At 46.9% G+C, this 21,421-nt stretch overlaps 1 protein-coding gene across 1 annotated transcript; it reads right to left on the reverse strand.

The window, feature by feature from the left end:
- Positions 1-10,334: 10,334 nt before the first annotated feature.
- LOC134506665 (peptidoglycan recognition protein 3-like) lies at positions 10,335-16,433 on the reverse strand. Its single transcript, XM_063316938.1, has 5 exons — positions 16,276-16,433; positions 14,570-14,649; positions 13,756-13,966; positions 12,503-12,621; positions 10,335-10,995 (listed from the first exon to the last, which is right to left on the reverse strand). The coding sequence occupies exons 2-5, from the start codon at positions 14,616-14,618 to the stop codon at positions 10,787-10,789; spliced, it is 588 nt and encodes a 195-aa protein (XP_063173008.1). The 5' UTR covers positions 14,619-14,649; positions 16,276-16,433; the 3' UTR covers positions 10,335-10,786.
- Between the last annotated feature and the right edge of the window lie 4,988 nt (positions 16,434-21,421).

Here is a 21,421-nt window from a genome sequence, read left to right on the forward strand (position 1 = left end):
AGCTGAGTTCACAAACCACGTTGAAGCCATAAAATCATCCCCTCCACCACCACCACCATAGGACAGCATCTACAGAGGTACTCAGCTCAACATCTCCACAACTTCTGAAGGAGAGGCCACGTTTGTGCTGAATTCATGTCTTGAGGCAGAGGTGGGATGGAGGAAGACCAATAAACTGAGATGGAATCCTGGCAAGACTTGTAGATCATGGTTTCCGGGGTGGAACTTGAGGAGTTTTCTTAATAGGGTTGCGGTCCTTCAAAAACGCATTAGAATGGTCAATCGAGACCACAGTGTTGTTGCACCTAGGAGTTACTGTCCCCAGTGTCACTTGAGATAACAGCTGCATCCTTTCCTGGATGGAGGTTGATAAGCAACTGTGATTCACACACTGGCAACTTCATGTTTAGACTACTCTAATGTGCTGGGCACATTGTAGGGCAGCCCTTGAGGTCAGTCTAAAAAGAGCTGGTGCTACATGTGAGCAGCAAGTTGTGGATCTCCACCAGACAATAGACGTGTTACCTTCTGTTGACAGGTTGCCTGTTAGCTACTGAAGTCCTGCTTTTTGATATTGAAGGCCCTAAAAAACTTGGATTGGGTGGATCACTGAGATCAGAAATGGAAGACTTGTGCATGTGTCCCAAGATACATGGAAAATTTCTCTGTGGTCCCTCCTCTGCATATTCTCTCTGGTGGCTTCTCCATCCAGGAGATCACCTCTTGAAGTCTCCTCCTTTGATCTAGACCTTCTCCATGAATGTGGGATTCATCGGTTTTCTTTCCGGTTCTCCTTCCCCTTTTATTGTATGCTCTATTCTTTTTCATTGGTTGTGTATGTTACATTTTGTCACTGCTTCAAGGGAGTTTTCGACAGGGAGAAGTCAATAGTGGACAAAGTGGACCTGGAAATATTTTGGTAGATAATGTAACTTGTTCCTGATAGCAGTCTTGGTGTTCATTTTGGACCAACAATAAGTTCTCAAGCAATCAAAAGGTATTATGGTTGTGGACCAGTACAAGCAGAGCGTTCAGTGAATATATATAAATCTATCTTAATCGATAATAAACGGAATAAAATTTGAAACTATAATAAATTTAAATATAAAACAACCTAACTAACATCCGTGAGTGAGGTCCAGGGTGCAACTATAAATTCTAATTGTTCCCTGAATATAGAATATTCTCTGAATATAGCACTTCCCAAGTATTTACTAGACATTGTTAAAACAGGGTGGAGGGTTCATCCTGCCTCGTGTGATTTATTGTGAATGGGATGTGATGTAATGCATTGTTTTTGTGCTTCAGGAATGCCTTCAAGAACATCTCCTGGGGTTTTTAAGTCAGCCCAGGCTCAAGAATTGCAGAAAATACAATGGAAGGTGAAGGAAAGGCAGATGGCACCTCTTAGTGTCTGGTCAGGGGGCAGATTGATTTGCAGTTTCTCTTTTTACTGTCTGTTTTGTAAAACAAGGAGCAGAGGAAAACAGAAAGCCTCTGTGGGTTGGGCAGAAGAGGCTTAAGCCTGGAACCCTACTGGCCTTGCTTGCCCAGAGGGCTGTTGCAAGATCATAGGACAACAAGAGCTGGGAATTTGTTTTACAGGTCTGAGTTTTGAATGAGGCTCAAACACCACCACTTCTGGATGTGGCTGGACCTTAGGAGCTTCCATGGATGGCCCAGAAGTTTAGAACAGGCATGTGACATGGACTTTTTGTAACTGGTGGTCAAGATGAACCTTCTGGGATGGTGAATTGTGGTCCGCTATCACTAAGTTTTCCAAAAAATTGTCCACTGTTGTTTTCCTCATCCAGGATCCTTTCAATATCCTTCAGTATCCAGCAAGAAGAATGTGTGTGTGTGTGTGTGTATTTGCAATTTGTTTGTTCATTCAGGCTGAATTCTCCTAGCCAAAAGTTTTTACATATTTTTAATAGTCATTATTAAGTGATAGGCATCTCTGTGTGCTCCATGTATACATATGCACAAACACACATACACACACACACACACACAGCAATCCTTTGCACCCCCATTTAGAGATAATGTCTTAGATAGCAAGCATATATACTTACCTGGAAATGTTCATTCATTCATTCATTCATTCATTCATTCATTCAAACTTATTAGCCGCCCAACTCCTGAGGAGTAGATTTTATTGATTTTCATTTAATCTTTTTGAATAAAATTCCCCAAAGATTGTCTTGCTGTTTCTTTAAAATTTTGGACTAGCCGATAACAATTGGCTATTTCTGTTTGTGCTCTGTTATAGACCACTGTGCGTTTTCGGAAACCCTCTTTCTTAGATTAAATTTAATTTTCGTTTCCAAACCATTCTTGATGATGGAGCAGACAACCGTTACCTTCCAACACATTTTTGTTAATGGATTGTAGAAGATCGGAAAAGTAATGTTGGAAAGAAAGCAAATTTGGAATTCTGATATATGTATGTATTAATATAAACTTCTGACTCTTCGCAAATTAGACCAAGGGAATGAAGGAGGAAGCCAAACAGGCTTGAAATTTCAAATCAGAAATGTTACACCCTACATAACATTTGGAAAAAATTAGGTTTAGAAATTTTTGGCTTTATTTCACGTTCTTCTTTCACGCACCCGTGCCTCCTTTAGCAAACGTATCATTATAAAAAGGCCCACAAAATTGAAGGGACAGCTCCTTGTCCTCTATATGGACTAGCTGCTTTGGGAAAGGGAGCGTTTTGGGGGAAACAGGTGTGAAACACCACCATTTTTGGTACCCATGAAAATGGCATTGATTCCTCCACCATCACTCTGAATAGGCTTAGGCAAAGCTTTAAGAGATGCCTCCAAAGTGATGCGGCCACCTCCCCAGGCAATTTGCTCAGATAGCATTGCAGCTGCAGGACAGCAGCTCCTGAGCATAAGCAGAGTGCTATTCCCTCCAAAGCATTTTATAAAGGAAGAAATGCAGTTATAGTCCTGGCTAAACTTATTCTTCCCCTCTTTCAAGAGGGTGGTTCTAATGCTTGAGAAAAAGCATGGTAAAAACTCCTGTAAATCAACAGATTTGGAATCAGGTTTTATTTCCCAGCCCAAGCCTTCCACTTAGATGTCTGCAAAAGGGGGCATTTGGGGCATTTTCTCCACCGCCACCCCCTTTATGTCTGATCTCCTCTAATTGCCTGCTTATGTGTGTTTCGTGGTTTTTAATTTTTTCCTGGATTTTTTAAGCCGCCCAGAGACTAATAGAGCAGATGGCTGGACCACAGCGAATTCATTAAATCTGTTCTCCTCCATGCCAAACCAGGTTTGGGGATAAGCCTGGGGTTACTAAGAAGGGGAGGTGATGGAAAATGTCTGCAGGGGCCCTGCTAAATCTAAACTGGCCCACTTCCCTCTCTCCACCATTAAGCTGAAAAAGAAGGCAAGGTCTGAGCCAATGAGGACTGTCCCTCAGCTTCAGGAGACCAACTTCTGCAGTAAAGGAGTAAACCAAGATACTGGGGCAGGGGGGTTACCTTGGCTTGGTCCCCAATTTTATGACATCCTCCCTCCCCTCCCCATGCTATTATGGCCTCTTCTCCAGGCCTCCCAGGAGGTCCACTGAAGTCCCCACGCAAGGACAGTTTTGTTTCTGCCAGACCTTCCGGGAGGACCGATATGGTGGTCATCTTGAAGACACCATGTGCAAGAAAAAGCAGATGGGGGCAGTGCTGGAAAGGGGGCTGAATATGGAATATTCTGCTTTTTTTTTTTTTTTTTTTTAGAGAAGTCTCTCTCCTCCCCTCTCTCCTCTCCCAACAGATTCTCCATTCAAATGTTTTCCATAGACGGTTTCTGCTTGATCTTCTAGGGGAGTTTGTTAATCCTGTAAGAGGAAAGAAAAAGGTTGATGCCCAATTTCCATGGATCAAAACCAGCCTTTTCACGTTTCACTGGAGAAACTTTGAAATTGGCTCCCTCCCTCTGCTGGATTCTCACTTTTTTAAAAATTAGAGCTTTAGTCAAGTGTATTTTTTCATTCCTGTTTCAGTGAGCCAAGGCACAAATTAATATTTTCCTTCCGTCCTTCCTTCCTTGCTTCCCTCCCTCCCTCCTTCCCTCTTTCTTTCTTTCTTTCTTTCTTTCTTTCCAATGTTCTTGCAATGCCGGGTTAAGTAACATCAGAAAATGTTGCTCCATCTTTTTCAGGAAATATTCTGGCTTGCATTTCCAGGAATGCTACGTAGGTCAAAAGACAGGCATAGTTCAGCTCTTGCACACCTCCGGATTTTGCCATCCTGGTCTTGAATCCAACACTGGTGTGCAAAACCATGTAGTTAAGAAAAGATCCCTGCCAGACGTGCAAAATTTCACGGTGTGATGGGTCGGTACAGAGGAAAGAGGGAACGGCCTTGAAGGACAGGAGGAAGAGCAGCTAACAAAGCAATGATTAGATAAGAGGGGTTTGAGCCCAGGCCAAGAAAAGTAACTGGAGAAAACGTCTTAGTCTGGTCTACCGCGTTGGGCTGGCAGCTGGATTTTCTATTTTTCTTTCCACTGCATCAGTGACATGGAAACCTGGCAGTAGTCAGGGAGGATCAAGGACATGAACATCCACCTTTCAGTGCTTTACCGTCTTTCCCATTCGGGCCACAGGACGGGCTTCAATGCAGTTGAGCCGTCCGCTCTTTCTCGTTCATCAGTTCTGTGTCGGAGTCGTGGAGATGTATGGTTTGTTTGTATCTGCACGTCCTCTGGAAGGCATAAAAAGAAAGACACCGATGCAATAAATTGTTTTTGGGCGGGGGGGTTGTGCAAATGATGGTTTTGCATCCAGGGCGGCATAAGGATGTTTTGGTCAAGGAGCCCGTCCTTAAAGGAGTGCTGGAAGGGATGGACTTGCCTGCAGGGTTTCCAGGCCTGGACTCAGGCCAACGCTGCCCCTTTTGCGTTTCCCTTGCTTAATTAACACAGACCTGAAGACTCAATCAAATGTGAAGATGAACTAAGAGATTAAAAATTCCACTTCCTTCCAGGCCATCCCTCCGGCCAGACCCCTCAAGTATATTAAATATTATATATATGTGTGTGTGTGTGTGTGTGTGTGTGTGTGATATTTAATATAGTTATGGGGTCTGGCCGGAGGGATGGCCTGGAAGAAAGTGGAATTTTTAATCTCTTAGTTCATCTAAGTTCATGTGTGTGTGTGTGTGTGTTTCCCAGCAGCTTGATGGCCCATAATCAATCAAATAGCAATAAGCAGTCGAAGTAAATATCACAACTGAAAAAAAATGTAAATTTCTGGCCCTTCTTCATACATTTTTAAAATACAGTTGTTCTCAAGGAAAACATGCAACTAACAAGCGTTAATGAAAACTACTTTTAATCGCCCTCCCAAAGACGATAAGGCAAAATAAGTTAAGGGTGTGGGAACTGAGGGAGGGGGGACCCACTTCCCTAGAAATGGGAGAGGAAAGAGTTCCTCTTTTTTGCAATGGAAGACAGCTTGCTTTCCCAGTAAATTGTAAAACTAAGCTGGCTTTTTCAGTAAATGGTTTTGTAAAACTAAGACATGTAGTGCAGAGGACGTGGGATGTGGTTGGGTGAACAGGAGGCTGTTTCCCTACCTTGACACCTGTAAAGGAAATAAGATGCTTAATCAATGCTGAAAATATGCTCACAGCCAGTTCTAGCAAGCTTTGCGGTCCAAAACGACCCGGACCTACTTGCTCCAAGGAAGCTAGCTGCCTTATAAAGGAAGCGGTAAATAAGGGACTGGGGGAGATAAGAAGTGGGGAATGGGAGATATAAACAGAGGCGGGACTTCACGTGATATTTTTAAGCGTTTCTGATAGGCTGTACACTCCTCAGTACCTATCCAATGGGGAACAGGAGGAGGGCTCTACTGGCCGGGATAGGGAATAAAATTCATGCTTTGTGTCAAGGTGTGTGCCTACTTTGCTAGCCACCCGTCCTTGCAAGAACGCATTAATAAAATTTGCTTCTGCTGCTTCTCAAGACTTTGTCAAATTTATTCGGCGAGCGGCTTTTCTCACAAAGGTATTTAAACACACACACACTTTTTTTTTTTCTTATTGCCCCCTGCAACAGCTTGGGCTGATGCTGATTGGGAAGAGAAAAAAAAGGAGAATCCAGCAGGCCTAACAAATTGTATTAAAATTTTATTGAAAGGCAGAAGCCCCCGTGAGCAGCCACGGACACAGTTCTCCTACTTCTTGCAAAGAAAGCCGAAAGCCAAAACCCTTCCTACATCATGCAAAGCTTCCAGAAAAAGAAATTTAAAAGCTTTAAAGAGATCTCGACACACACACCCTCCCATAATAAATCCACTAATAAAGGACGATGAGCACCTCGGCTGTCACGATTCTGCACTGCCGTTCCTCATTCGTGGCATTCAGTTACTATGGAAAATCCACGATGGTCCCCTGCATTTAAGGGGTTTAGCACATCCTGGGTTGAAAATACATTTTTTCTCTCCCTTGTTTCTTGTCCACCGAACTCAGTGGCCAGCTGCGTGGAAGAATATGGGGCTAAGCCCCGAATTCAGAAGAACTCTTCAAAGTTTTTTTTTTCTTAGCTTCCTTAAAAGAAAGTAGCCAGCCACCTGATTATTTGGGGCCTTGTTTTGGGTGAGGTCCTCTCCACTCAACGTTGGAATGCAGCCGACTGTTTCCCGTCTCCATCGGCATCTCCTGATTCCTCCTGAGCTGGATTCCCACAACTCGTTGCCCTCCCCAGGGGAAATTATTCCCCTTTTGGATAAGGTTCGTACAAATCTTTTGGGTTTTGAAATCGCGCTTCTTCTTCCTCCCCGCCCACCTTTCCTTCCTCCTTGCTTTCTCAACCTTTCGTCAAACCATCTCCTTGGACGGTCAGATTACCTTGCTGGTGGACAGCTCCTGCTGGATCAGCTTCTTGAACTCGCTCTTCTTCAACGGCTCGGAGTGGTGGGCCTTGTTCCGGACCGCCTTGAAGTTCCCCTCAATCATCTCGGAGAAGGCTCGGAAGAGGTTGGACATCTTGGGGTGTCTCTCCAGGCTCCTGGTGGGGAGGAAGGATGGACGGAGGCTGAGGACAGGAGCTGGGAGTGAGAACAAAGGACGGGGTCACGTTCCTACAGCTGGAAAGAGGGAGAGGTGGAGAACCAATAGAGAGAACCAATGTTGACTCATGCCATCATCTGATCATCTCCTACCCACGTCCCTGGGTGGTGCCCAAGCTATGGGGATCGATGTGGAGGAACAACGCAACCAGTTCTCACCTCCTGAAACACAGAAATCCTAAGACGTTCAACCGGTCTTCTCCAAACTTAATGCCCTTGCCAGGAACTCAACATCTGGGATTGAGGTGAGCTAATCTGGCCCAGCCTGTCTTCCTTCTAAATTCTGGGCATGGGAAGCTTGACCTACTTGAAGAGATAGACACAATTGTATACTGTTATTGTTGTTGTTATTGTTATTGTGGCAGCGATGAGTTGTGGTTGCTGTTGTTCAGCAAACCACTCCTTTGCAGAAAAGCAAATGGACCAAAATCGAAACAGAGGAGGGAGCACATTTGTTTCCTGATGCTCCAAATTGGAAGAACCAATTTCGAAGCACCAGAAGGGAGAGAAGTCAAGAGTGGTTCAGAGCCAGGACCTAAGAAAATGGTGGTCTCCATTTCTAGAGGAGAAGCTTGCCGATCTCGACCAGCCATCAGAGATTAATGGAACTGCCATGTTCAGGAGCAGTCTACCTCTGCACAGATGCTGTTTTTTGGGGGGTGAATCCTCTTTCTCTTTTTTAAAACCTTGGAGAGTTTGGGGCTGGAATATTAGAAAACCGCCCTGGACCCTATTCATATTTATTTAGGGTATTTCTACCTTGCTTCCAGAATAATAAACTTAAAACTTTCCCAGCAATATAAGTTCAAGCTTATGTTCTGAAAATAAGGCACCAAAAAAGGAGGGGGTGGGGAATAAGACGAGAAAGGGAAGAGGAAACCACAGAGAAGCTTAAATGCAGGTTGTTTGGGTTTTATTAATCTGCCAGGGCATCTGAACAAACGGTAACTATTCTCTTGGAAACCTGGTTTTTACAAGGAAGACTGCTTTTGAAGTTTGCTAGCTTCCTTTTTAACCCTTCTCTTACTGTATATTGAGTTTCAAACAATATAATCTTCCCAGATTGAACTGTTACCCTTCTACGTATTTGCAAGCTGCTATAAGAGGGCCTTTGGCCCTGAAAGGAGTCTTACAAAGGCTATTGAGGAATAAGGGAATAAATCTGAGGATGTTGTTATTGCGCATTAAATTCCAGTATTAATTCTTCCTTACCTCTGCCAAGGCACCTGTTCTTCAGTATATCTAGTGCTGTGGTCCACAGCCCCAGGAATGGTCAACGATAATCCTTTGGGCTGATTATTTCCAATCCCGGGAGGCTGAGAAGGCCCTACCGAATTCCACCAAACTGCCTAAATTCTTCTCCTTCCCCTCCCTGTGCCTCCATTTCTCTGTTCCCACATCCAACATTTCAATCCAAGCCAAACACGGCCAGTGACTTACCGAGATCAGCGACGCACAGGCTCCAGCTTGGCTAGGCAGAATGAAGTTTTGCAAACCCCAAATGCATTAAGAGCAGCTTCCTTGGGCTGCGTGTCTGGAAGAGGTGGGTGGTGGATGGTGCTGACCAAACCTGCTTTTCCAATATTGCCCTTGCTCCATTTACGGCATCTTCTTATGGAATCGTGCCAGGAGAAAGTGCAAGGAATTCATTGACTTTAAACAAAGGATGCAGAGAAGGAAACAAATCTTTTCTCCCATCTTAGAAGGGGAAATAAAACTCCCAGCAACTTCAGTTACCCTATAAGTTAAATGATAAGGACATATTTTGGGGTGCAAAGTCGAGACTATTAGCAGAAAACAGCTTCAAACCTGAAAACACATTGCTTTTTCCAATCAATACATCAGCAATTTTCTTTAAAACAGAATGTCTGACTTGACTTGACTTACAGGCCCTCCAGTCAGTGTCAACTCTTTCCAGCCACACAGACAGATTTTCACTGTGACAATCTGTCCCTAACCTGGTTTTTCAATGTTTCATTATTTTAAAGAAAAAGGCTGTGTGGGTCATATACAAAATAAACAATATAGGTAGCCCTTCTTTAGCGACCACAACGGGGACCAGCAACTTGGTCACTAAGCAGAGCAGTCGCTAAGTGAAACCACAGCTGTGCTTATGATCTTACTTCAGTTTTTCTTTGCTTTGCAGACCTTACAAAGATCATAAATGTGATAACTGGTGACCAAGTTACTTTTTCATCACCGTCCTAGCTTGAACAGTCACTAAACGAGGCAGTCGCTAAATGAGGACAACTTGTACTGCGTGCTAAAATCCTTTTTTCCCCCCAGTATTTTTGGGTACAGTTTACAACAAAACCCCCAGCATGTGCGTGTGAAGGAAAAATCAACACATGAGTTGTTTTTATTGGCGCAGAAGTGCGCACAAAACAAATTGCAAGCATATTCTACAAGGGAAAGGGGCTTGTAGGAAGAAAATGTGCCTATCAAAGGGTGGATATTAGCAGAACTAGGATAAAACTGTGTATGGATTTTCTGCTCAGGTGTGTTTTTCAGGGGAGGAGGGACAGATGTGTAAACTGGCTCAGGAGTGAGGCCAGATTTGAAGGCAAAAGGAGTGAATTATCCCTTCCCCATGTAGACATGACAAATGTCTGCATTATGGACAAATTACTGGTCTGTTTTCCCTTTTCATCTCAAGTGCCAACAAACTCTTGATTTAGTCCACGGTTTTCCCAGCAGGCTTTGGGGGTGACCGATGACACCAGATCAGACTGGGCCTGGCTTCAGTTCTCCGCACCCCATGCAGCTGTTCCCCTTTGACGCAAGAGGCGTCCCAATCGTCCGACCCTGTTTACATTTCCTTGCCCTGAATTTTCACCCGTGCAAATGCGGGATGAAAGGGTGGCTTTAACGAAGCCGTTCAGCGAGTGACACACCCTTCCCTAGTCTGGAACAGGCAAGATGAGCCAGACTGCAGTGGAGAAAAATTCAGCCAGCGCATGAGGTTTCTCTTTGAGCAGCTTTCTGGGAATTGAAGTCCACACATCTTAAAGTTGCCCAGGTGGAGAAACCCTGTCTTGGGAATTCTGGGAATTGAAGTCCACACATCTTAAAGTTGCCCAGGCTGAGAAACACTTTCTATGGAATTGGCATGGCCTTTTTCTGCACAGATCTTGCCTCTTCCCATCTGTTCCACTCTTAAAGAAAGGTCTTTATCCCATACAAAAAAAGGGCCAGCTGCAGATCTCCAAACATTTCTTTATTTACAATTCAGATTCTCATCCCGTTTTGCTGGGTCGTCTTTATAATCACATCAACAACATGATTCTTTTTGCGCCACGTGCCCTACCCAGCCAGAAAGAGTGAGACCTTATTTCAGAGAAACCCTAAGAAAGAACAGATTGTATCTGGCCTTTGAGCTGTAACAAACTTGATTTGATTTGAAGCACAGGAAAGAAAAGGTGTGGGATTTTCATCCTAACAGGTACAAGAGGCATCGGACACGCTCGGCCTAGCAGAACGTGAGTTAAAAACCCCAAAATCATTCACTGAGGATCGGACAGGCTTGGGGCCACAGAAATGGAATATTTTGGGGAAGGGGACAGGTCTGAAAAAGAGGTTGAAATGGAGTGTCCCGGAAAATGGGGCCCTTGGCTGAAGACAACCTTTCCGCAGCTCAACACATCGCCTTTCACCGGCGTGCCAAGAGGGAAAATCAGTTTATTTTCTTTCTCGGTGAGGTTTATTGACCACCGCGATCCAAAACATAGAGGGAATGCTTGTAGTTTGGCCACTTGGAAATTTCCGCACGGACAAACTCTCCGGGCGACACAAGGTCACTGACGTCGCTGTGGGCCAATAATATATAGTTTGGCGCCAGGTAGCCAATCTTCACCGAGAAATCAAGGAAACATTTCAGCGCTTTCCAAGCGACGGCTTCAGGAGACCTCTCTGGAAAAGAAAAAGAACAGTCCAACTTTGCTTAGGGAGTCACAGAAAATACCATCCAGCTCTAGGGAAGGGGAACGACCTCCGGATGCTGGTTTAATACAGACCCACTGGATGCAAGTGGGACGCAAACACGTTCTTTTTTGTGTTTATCCAGATTTCAGTAAAAGAGAATCTCTGTAGCTCAGGAGTCCTTGGTGCTCCCTGAGATTGGTGGTTTCTTGCAGACGTTTCACGACCCAACTAGGTGATTTCGTCAGTGCGAGGGAGGGTGGGATTTGCTCCCTGTTATGTACAGCAGCTCGCCCAGCCAGGGTATCCAGATTTTGCAGAAATAGAGGCAACCCAGAAATGGATTTACCTATAATTTACAAGCTGGGGAAGCCAAGGACGTGTACATTTGAAAAACAGTAATATTATTGGTTGGATAAATGCATTCCTGCCCCAGGTCAATCCAGGTGATCTGGCTTTGCTTGACTCAGGTTGGAAAATGTTCTGGTTTTCAAGCGTCCACGCTGCAGGAGAGCGTTCTGTGGCTAGTCACGGCAACAACCTGCCTACCAGCCCTTGGAATATATTACCAAATGATGTTTTGACTTCTCTAATGAATATTATACCCACAAGGTGCCCTGGAAGAGACCTGCCCATCCACCATTTAATGAGCCCTCCCACGCAGAGCACTTGCGCCAAGGGTGGGGTGCTGCAGAAACTCTGCTGAAATTGTGACTTTCTGGTGTTCTGGTTTAGCATCTTGAGTGTTAGGACCCATGGGGATTGCTCAACTTCTCCAGAGCTTCCTGGTCCTTCAGGGAGGGGAGAAAGGTGATGCCAGCAGGACGAGACAGAGGGCAACTCACCAAATGTGGTGTTCAGCTCATCAGGCCATCTATCGCATGAGCTGAAACTCAGCTGACCACAAACTAACTGTGGCTTGCACGCTCAGCCACAAACAAAGCTAGCCACCACCCTGTTTCCCCCATGATGGAAAGAGAACTTGCATAGAATCATGAAGTTCTTCTCAAATTGAGATGGCAGATCTGTCTGGCCCTTGGGAAAAAAATAATCCAAGGCCAGAATATTATGGCAATCGTGGTTTAGCTTCGATTTCAATTGTATGTCGGTTTTGCTTTTCATGGTGGTTTGGATTCACTTGGTTCTGTATTCTGTTCCCCTCCAGAGTGCCTGTTTGAGCCAGGAAGGCAGGATAGAAATGTCCCCAGCAAATAAAGCACCAAAACCCTCCCAACAACCCTGTGAGGGAGGCAGGACTGCAAGAGAGAGAAAACCCCTGATCCAAGATTACCCACTGAGCTTGGCAGCTGAGATAAACATGCCTCCCCAGTCCAAGGGCACCTTTCTTAGCCAGCGTGATCCTTTCTTCCGCCTCCCCATACTATTATTTGAAGCTTCACATGGCGTTCTAGTGATCACCTGCCCATAAAAATGGAGGTTCTGGGTATACCTTATGCTTACTAACTAAGGATTTTTCTGAAGTTGTGGAAAAACTTACCCACAAAAGTGCCAATGAAAGCAATTCCCAAGGAGAGGTCATTGTAGCCATAGGTATGAGATCCTACGTTGCGCCAACCTCGTCCTTCATACACATATCCATCTTCACCAATCAGGAAACTGGAAGGAAGGAAGGAAGGAAGGAAGGAAGGAAGGAAGGAAGGAAGGAAGGAAGGAAGGAAGGAAGGAAGGAAGGAAGGAGGGAGGGAGGGAGGGAGGGAGGGAGGAGGGAGGGAGGGAGGGAGGGAGGGAGGGAGGGAGAAGGATGGGAAGGAAGGAAGGAAGGAAGGAAGGAGGGAGGGAGGGAGGGAGGGAGGGAGGGAGGGAGGGAGGGAGAAGGATGGGAAGGAAGGAAGGAAGGAAGGAAGGAGGGAGGGAGGGAGGGAGGGAGGGAGGGAGGGAGAAGGATGGGAAGGAAGGAAGGAAGGAAGGAAGGAGGGAGGGAGGGAGGGAGGGAGGGAGGAAGGAAGGAAGATGGATGGGAGGGAGGGAGGGAGGGAGGGAGGGAGAAGGATGGGAAGGAAGGAAGGAAGGAAGGAAGGAGGGAGGGAGGGAGGGAGGGAGGGAGGGAGGAAGGAAGGAAGGAAGGAAGGAGGGAGGGAGGGAGGGAGGGAGGGAGAAGGATGGGAAGGAAGGAAGGAAGGAAGGAAGGAAGGAAGGAAGGAGGGAGGGAGGGAGGGAGGGAGGAAGGAAGGAAGGAAGGAAGGAAGGAAGGAAGGAAGGAAGGAAGGAAGGAGGGAGGGAGGGAGGGAGGGAGGGAGGGAGAAGGATGGGAAGGAAGGAAGGAAGGAAGGAGGGAGGGAGGGAGGGAGGGAGGGAGGGAGGGAGGGAGGGAGGAAGGAAGGAAGGAAGATGGATGGGAGGGAGGGAGGGAGGGAGGGAGGGTGGAGGGAAGGAAGGGGCTGTTTTCAATCACATTTTGCAAGCCATTTAGGCCTAGATGTGCCTTTTCCATCCAGCTAGAATGGCCAATCACAAAACATTAAGCAAGATCAGACGTGCTTCACATGTAGATGGGAGACCACCAGAAAATATCAGATGGGTAGGCTAGACTGGGAAGTTGAGCAAGAGTTCCAGGAAGAAATCAGTGGCAAGCACTTCCTGTCTCATTGCTCAAAAGAATAACAACAATAACATGGGTGTGCACGTCCATGCAGTCACTGGGTGTTTCCTCAGCTCAAGACAACTTCTGCATTGAAGGCAGTTAATCAAGAGGGCTAAGGGAAGAAGTCAAACCATTCTCATGCGCCACACCTGTAGGCAATATCACACCACCCTTTGAGGTTCATATGGAAGTTTTGGATGCTCTTGACCTCGTTGTGGCAGTCGGCATGAGTCCTACAGGGGTTGCCAGCCGTGTGGATGATGACGACGTATTCGGGCGGGACGTTCCCCAAAGGTTGGGAGCAATTGGCTGGCCTGGCTCCCCATTTCGAGGGGGTGATGAGTTGGAAGCAGCCTGTGGCTGGGGAAATGAAAGAAGAGAGGTCGTGCAGGGGCCAAGAGGACCCCAATTCAATGCTTCAAGGGCACCCTCTAGACTGCTCTACCATCCAGTGTTGACGTTCCATCGGTTGACCTGTTTGGGCCAACTGGGGCTCTCCAGGCCTTATAAAGCTCCGAGCTCCAGGGGTTATCCCCATTCTTGACCATTGTCTCTGATGCCAGGAACGTGTCTTTATACCCTTGAGTCTTCAGTGGGGTAGCTGCCTCCCTTCTACCACCCCATCCCACAGTTTGGTTTGGCTTGGCTTGGCTAGGCTTGGCCCATGTTCCTCTGAAATTCAACCTGGTTTTTCTCCCTTGCTTAGCTAGAAAGTCCATTCCTATCAATTCAGGATCCAAGATGGTTTGGAAACTGACTGATTTTTGACCGGATTTAGCTCTTTGGCTTGGAGGATTCCAGGAGTACTGGCCACAGATGTGTGGGGCCCACACGCCATGATCATTGTACATGGTAGCTAGATGATGCCCAGAACTTCCTCCTCAGATGTGGCTGGGGAACGCCATTATATGGAGGACTGTACCACATGCCCCTCTCAGTATCTGAACAAGCTTTGGGGCTTACCTTGTGAGAGAGAGCATAACATCAAGAAAAAGATCTGCAATTTGGCCATCTTCTCCTGCTGCTGGTAGCCTTGAGGTGTTCTGGAAAAAACAAGATGTTTGGGGATCAAAACCAGTCAAGTCTAGCAATAGATTTTAGGCTGTCTGACCAGAAAAACAACATCCCTGCTTATCTTCTACACATGACACCACCTTGTTTGACAAAGACTTATTTAACACTAATAGTGGGACAAAGTTCCTTGTCCAGCTTTCTCTGCTGCCTCTCAAAATCTGCAACCTCGTGAACTGAAACCAAATAAACTGAAGGATCACATCATCACGATTATCTGTCTGGACATTAAGTTCCTCTTCAAGATCCTGCCTCCAGATGGCCCGCCCAGTAAAACGTAGCAAATGTAGCCCCCACCACAGCAATAAATTAATCCTGAAAGGGTCTTCACAGGGTCAGAGCCGGAGATTACGTGTTTTAACTTCGTTGGTTTGGCCTGCGACTAGAGATAAACTGATTTTTTTTTAAACAAAAAACAAAAAACGGGGTGCTGTTAAAACCTGAGCCCCAGTAAAGCATTCAGATTCCCTATATTTATTTATTTAAATTTAATACAGAAGCACCTTTCCTCCTTCCCTCCAACCCCCACCCCCACCCCAGTTTACTGTACTTTACTTTACGGGTAGTCCTCGCTTAATGACCACAACTGGGACCGGAATTTCGGTTGCTAAGGGAAGAGGTCATTAAGCGAATGGTTGGGGAGAAGCAAGCTTTGCCAGTTGGTGGCAACAAGGATGTGGAGGACCTTCGCTCAAGGAGTGCCCAGCAAGATGGTGTTCCGGTGCCAATGAAGGTGTGTATATCTGGATGGGTATATCTCAGCTTCCCCAGACAGCTGAACTTGAACCTCTGTTGGGGGCGATGGGCGGTAATTAAATTTGAATGATAAATAAATAAAATTTCCAACCATCCAGGTCAATGAAGGTTGATAGGTCCAAGAGGACCACTGAGAAATGTCTACAGGCATCAGGTGACCTGGGCCCATTTTTGCCTATCCTCACATACAGTTGTGGGCCTTCACCTCTCAAAGGAGAGGTTGTAGACCAGGAAAATGTTCTAGGAGGGGCAACCAAAAAGCTGAGAAAGCTATCAGAGGGAAGATACGGGTTGAAGGTTAGGAGGCACTTCTTATTAAATCGGGACGTCACTCCTCCTCACTGTCTCCCCCTGGAGATCTTTAAATCTGAGCAGACATCTCATGGAGCGGAACTGTGCTGAGGTGATCCTGGCTGCCCACCACTGTAACTGTCCTAACAGCCAGGAAACACGCTGAGACAAGGAACTGGTCTCTAGTATTTATTGCTAGTACTTAACAGGAATCCTAACAAACTGAAGAAGCGTGGGAAAACCCAGACATATAACCCCCAAGGGTTAAGGCGGTCCCGATCTGTGTCTCTTGGAATGGCTGAACAATTCCTCAGTGCTACGCGTGCGCTTGACAGTCTGGGTGGGAGCCCCCTGCTCGCCATCCTTACTCAGGACAGTAACTCAGATTAGCAGCTCTGTTGCTGGCTGTTTTCACCCATGAGCCGTGTCCCCCAAGGCAGGCAGGAAGCTGCTTTTGTAATGCAAGCAGGAGCAACCTCACAACTCAACCTCTCCCGCTCGCATAATACAACAAGCCAGGATAGCAAGGAAGTGGCTGAGTTTCCACCTACCGTTGCAGGTCACTTCTTGCCGAACGACGTGGTGTTTTACCGCTCCAGCCGAAAAGACCGGCGGTGAAGAGTGTCACCCGTCAAAACGAAGGAGAATGAAGACTCTCTGAGCAAGGATATGTCGAAATCTTCCCTAGAGTGAGGGCCGAAGTCAAACGCATCGCAATCAAATGCGTGGCTACGAAAAATAGGGCAGATTTCTCTTCCCAAAGGCAAATTGCCCAAGAGATCCCCTTGGGCAATACCCCCCGCCCGTTGCGGCAATTAAAGCATGACTTGTGCTGCATCCCTGGAGTTGCACAAGGTTTTGCAAAAAAGGGGAAGGACCGGGCAGGGTTTCTTCACAGAGCAACTGTTGCATGCCCACGGGCTGGTGGCAGCCCGAAACACGCTGCGCCTGAAATCCGTGAGGTCACGGCAGAGCGGTCACGTTCGCACAGCAGGCTGGTCCATAATAAATGCCACGATGACAAAACAAACGAAGAGATAACCCCCACCACAGCAACAAATTAATCCTGAAAGGGTCTTCACAGGGTCAGAGCCGGAGATTATGTGTTTGAACTTTGTTGGTTTGGCCTGCAACTAGAGATAAACTGGGTTTTTTTATTTAAAAAAACCAAAAAACGGGGTGCTGTTAAAACCCGAGACCCAGTAAAACATTCAGATTCCCTATATCTATTTATTTAAATTTAATACAGAAACACCTTTCTTTCTTCCCTCCACCCCCCACCCCCAGCCCAGTTTACTGTACTGTACTTTACAGGTAGTCCTCGCTTAACGACCACAATTGGGACCGGAATTTCGGTTGCTAAGGGAAGAGGTCATTCAAAAAATCCGCCCTGATTTTTTGACCTTTTCTGTGGCAGGTGTTAAGCGAATCACACGGTTCCCCAATTATTTTGCTCACCAGAAGCCTGTGGGGAAGGTCGAAAATGGCGATCACGTGAGCACGGGACACTGCGACGGTCATAAATGCGAACCGGTTGCCAAGCGCCCAAATCGTGATCACGTGACCATGAGGATGCTGCAACAGTCATAAGTGTGAGGACCGGTCGCAAGTCGGTTTTTCCAGCACCGTCGTAAGTCCGAACCATGACTAAACGAATGGTTGTGAAGCAAGGACTACCTGTACTTTACTTATTTGCAGATTAGCTTGTGTGCTTCTATTCAGCCACAAGAGGGCAGCAGAAAGCATAAAACACAATTTAGGGTTGCTGGGTTTTTTTACCCCCCTCCCCGCTCTAAAGAAAGTTCTTCTGGGCCCACTCAACCAACCCTGCTACAAACCTAGATGGCACTTTGGGTTATTAGTTTGGATTAATTTTAACCTTGGTTAGCTTCTCCTCTCAGATTGGCTTATTTTGTCTGTTGGTGGTCATAGAATGGTGGGGGTGGAAGGTATCCCCGGAGGTCATCTAGCCCAACCCTCTACAAAATTCAGGGCAACCTGTTTAACCATCCTCAGCCCCTTTTTAAAAAGCTCCCGAGACAGAGAGCCTACAAACTTATTTATTTATTGCCTTTTTATGCCTCGGTCAGCAGACTGCCGGTTGCAGCGCGGACCTCCCCCTCAAGAAGCGTTTCCATTTACGGGAAATATTTAAAGCATTAATTTTTTTAACATTCGCAGCTTGATGCCTTGAGCACACTCAGCTGTGTGTTTCATTTAGGATTCTGTAGCTTGTGCAAAAGACAGGGCTAACGCAGGAGCTGGGTTACGGGTATTGTGTGAACACGGCCAACCCACTGATTTTGCAGAACCTGAGAACCCTTAGAGTGTTTTGAGTCCTCCGAGCCTGGCCTTGGGATGACGGGGCATGTAGTTCAAGGCAGCCGGGGAAAGTTGTACGTAGAGCCTGTCACGCCCGCAGTTCAGGGAAGACCCATCTCTTCCATGAACCCATTTTTTTCTGGGCTGGCCAGAGACAGCGAAATAGAAGCTAAATGCAAAAATTAAGGTTGCCGGCGAGAAAAACGCAGAGATGGGTCTGGAAGGGGCTTCAGCCTTCCTTTGCTTAATGACAGCGACCGACTTCAGTGCTCATCTGTGCTATTTCGCTAACCACTGGAGCTTTCCACACTAGCAGTTAGGTGGTCCTTAAAGTCTTCTCCAAAAAAAAGGTCCACCTCAGAATGATAGCTGCCCTCAACATCTTTCAAGTTCTCTCTGACCATCCTGGTTATAATGGATGGAGAATGGCTTTCCCATTTTTATTCTTTATTTTTATTTGTTTGCTGCTGTTCCCAAGTGACTGCTGTTTTACCAGAGGGTTGCACTAATTTTGTAGGAAAGATCTCCAAAGTGATCAGGCTCAACCCTTTGGGATTTGGGGCGTCTACGTTGCTTCCACAAATCAACCATTCCCATAAGGGGCTTTTTCTAGAAATACGCAGCAGCCTTTATCCAATCCTGACACTGTGAAAAAGCTAGTTGGGTTCAGACCTGGTTCATCTTGGATGGGGGACCACCAGGGAATGTAATCTCTCCCACGCTGGGGAGCTGAAAAAATAAAAAGAGATTTTAGTGAACCTCCAGTTAATCCATCCATGACTCCTGCTTGAAGAGCAGGTGGCAGTCGTGGCCAGGAGGGCCTTTGCTCAACTCCGTGTTGTGCGCCAGTTACGCCCTTTCCTGGACCGAGAGGCCCTTCGAACGGTCACTCATGCCCTGGTCATCTCCCATATAGACTACTGTAATGCACTCTACATGGGGCTACCCTTGAAGAGTGTCCAGAAGCTACAGCTGGTCCAGAATGCAGCTGCACGGGCGATTTTGGGTGCTTCAAGATCAGCACACGTCACTCCTTTGCTCTGCGAGCTGCATTGGGTGCCAGTTTGCTTCTGGGTCCAATTCAAGGTGTTGGTTATCACCTTTAAAGCCCTACATGGTACGGGACCAGGAGGGACCATCTCATCCCCATCACATCAAGCTGTCCCACCCGATCATGCAGAAAGGGCATGTTGCGGACCCCCGTCTGCAAGAGAATTCTGTCTGGCAAGGTCCAGGAAGCGGCCTTCTCTGCCAAGGCCCCTGCCCTGTGGAACACACTGCCCCCCCACCCCCGGAGATGAGACAAGCCCCCTCTCTCCTGGACTTCCATAAAAAACTAAAGACCTGGTTTTGCCAGCATGCCTGGGGTGGGGAGGGGAATAGCCAGGAGAGGGTAGTGCTGTGTACAGCCACCTGTGAAATAAGATTGAGGGGCAGGTATGGCCTGGAGGCCGTGAGTTGCCCACCCCTGCTGCAGGAGATCCCAACAGAGAGGATGTGGTCATTCTTGGGAACGGCCACCCCAGCACCCTCCAGAGGTCTTCAGTTAAAACTGCCCCCACTTTGTCATTACCTCTACTGGTGGGCATCCTGGGTGCTATGGTCCAACCCTTCCAGATGAAGGCTTGATGCCCTGTCTACGGTGACAGCTTCCTCCTTAGCGCTTCCTGAAGATCCTGGACCTTGACTTGGGGGCCTCTTCAATTCCCCACCTCCAAGACATCGTCCTTCACCAAAGATCGCATCCACGGGGCAGAAGGCCAAGGACGTGGGTTCCAAAGGGGGAAACAAATCTCCTTTTTTGAAGGCTTACCCTAAGGCTATGTAATAATAATACATCAGCAGGGCAGGATTATGACTTCCTCTTTCTAGATCAGAAGCAAAGCACGATGGAAGCAAAGACTCAACTGGAAAAATCCTTTGATGGTATCATCAAGACCTTTCACAAATATGCTGGGGAAAAGGAACCCCGTGACAAGCTGTCTAAGGGTGATCTGTCCAGGTTGATAAGAGAAGAGCTTCCAAACACCCCGCAGGTGAAAACAAACCACCACCATTTTTCCTTTGATTCTTTGCAACCAGAGCAGTGCAGGGAGAGAAAAGGGAAAGGGCAGAAATGGGGCTCCACCATTTATAAGCGTGAAGGTCACGGAGAACTTAGCAAGACGCTGAGGGCATCACCAAAGACCTTCAGGTCTTCCAAACGGTGGTGTGGGGGCCTCTAGTGGCACTCGAGAATACTGCAACTGGGACCTCTGGGTGGATTCATTGGATAGCTCCCAGAATCAGAGGCAAAATGGTGCAAAAGGGGTATAAATCTTTGAGCGAGATGGGTGGCGACTAAATTTGAGCTATGACGAAAGAAAAAAAGAAACAAAAAGCCCACACAGAAAGAAAAGCAGAATGGTGCGGTGGTCCCAGTTGCTGGTTTCAAATGTCACGGGAACCAGATCGTGGGAAACGGCCAAATCTGATCGGCTGACTGGATCAGGCAATCTGATGGATTCTGGTCATTTAAATTTTGAGGAGATGAAATTTCGGAATGCTTAGGAAGCTTTGTGGGGTGTCTGAGTGCAGTTGGCTGGCTCCCATCTTGGATGGTTGCCCTCCAAAGCCAAAGGTCCATATGGGATCCCTCCTTGAGGATGCAAAGGACTTCCCTTTGATTCCTGTTGAGCACACCTGCCCACATTTCCAAAGAGTTTGACCTGAATGTCCCCTTGGTCTTCCCTCCCACAGCCTTCCAACGACGTCCCAGCTATTCTCCTCAAAAGAGCTGGTTTTCCAGGCCTGTCGTATTGCAAAAACGGTTAAAACCATGTTTTGCTTTGGATTTGCAGAACAACAGTAGCACAAATTCTGTCAACCAGATTCTTGAGCATCTGGACCAGGACTGGGATGGTGTACTGCCCTTTAATGAATATTTAACTGCCCTCCTCAGCATGTTAAATGAGAGCTATAATAACGTCCTCAGTGGCCACTGAGCCTGCAGTGGGAAACCAAGATGTCGCACGATCTTCTCCTTCTCCTGCCTTAACACTGGATTGCTCCTCAGGGCTTCTGGGCTCAGTCCTGGGGGGCCATAATAAAGAATCTGATGGTTCAAAGATGGTTGCACTGTCGTGTTTTGCAAAATTTAATTGGTGGGGAGGATCATGGGGCACATAGAATGGCCTTAAAGGCTCTGTTCCCTTTTTCTTCAGGGAGAAGAAAGAACCCCCAGATTATGCTGAGACTGAGTCTGTCTGGGGCGGTGCCACCCCATCCAGAACTAAAGATGACAGTTTCCCGGAAGATGAAGCCCCATCAACCCACAGCTACTCCGTCTTACCAGGGTTCAGCCGAAGCCTGTTGTTCCCCATCCAGGCCCCCACA

The sequence above is a fragment of the Candoia aspera genome, chromosome 17 (genome assembly GCF_035149785.1).
Source record: "Candoia aspera isolate rCanAsp1 chromosome 17, rCanAsp1.hap2, whole genome shotgun sequence".
NCBI lineage: Eukaryota > Metazoa > Chordata > Lepidosauria > Squamata > Boidae > Candoia > Candoia aspera.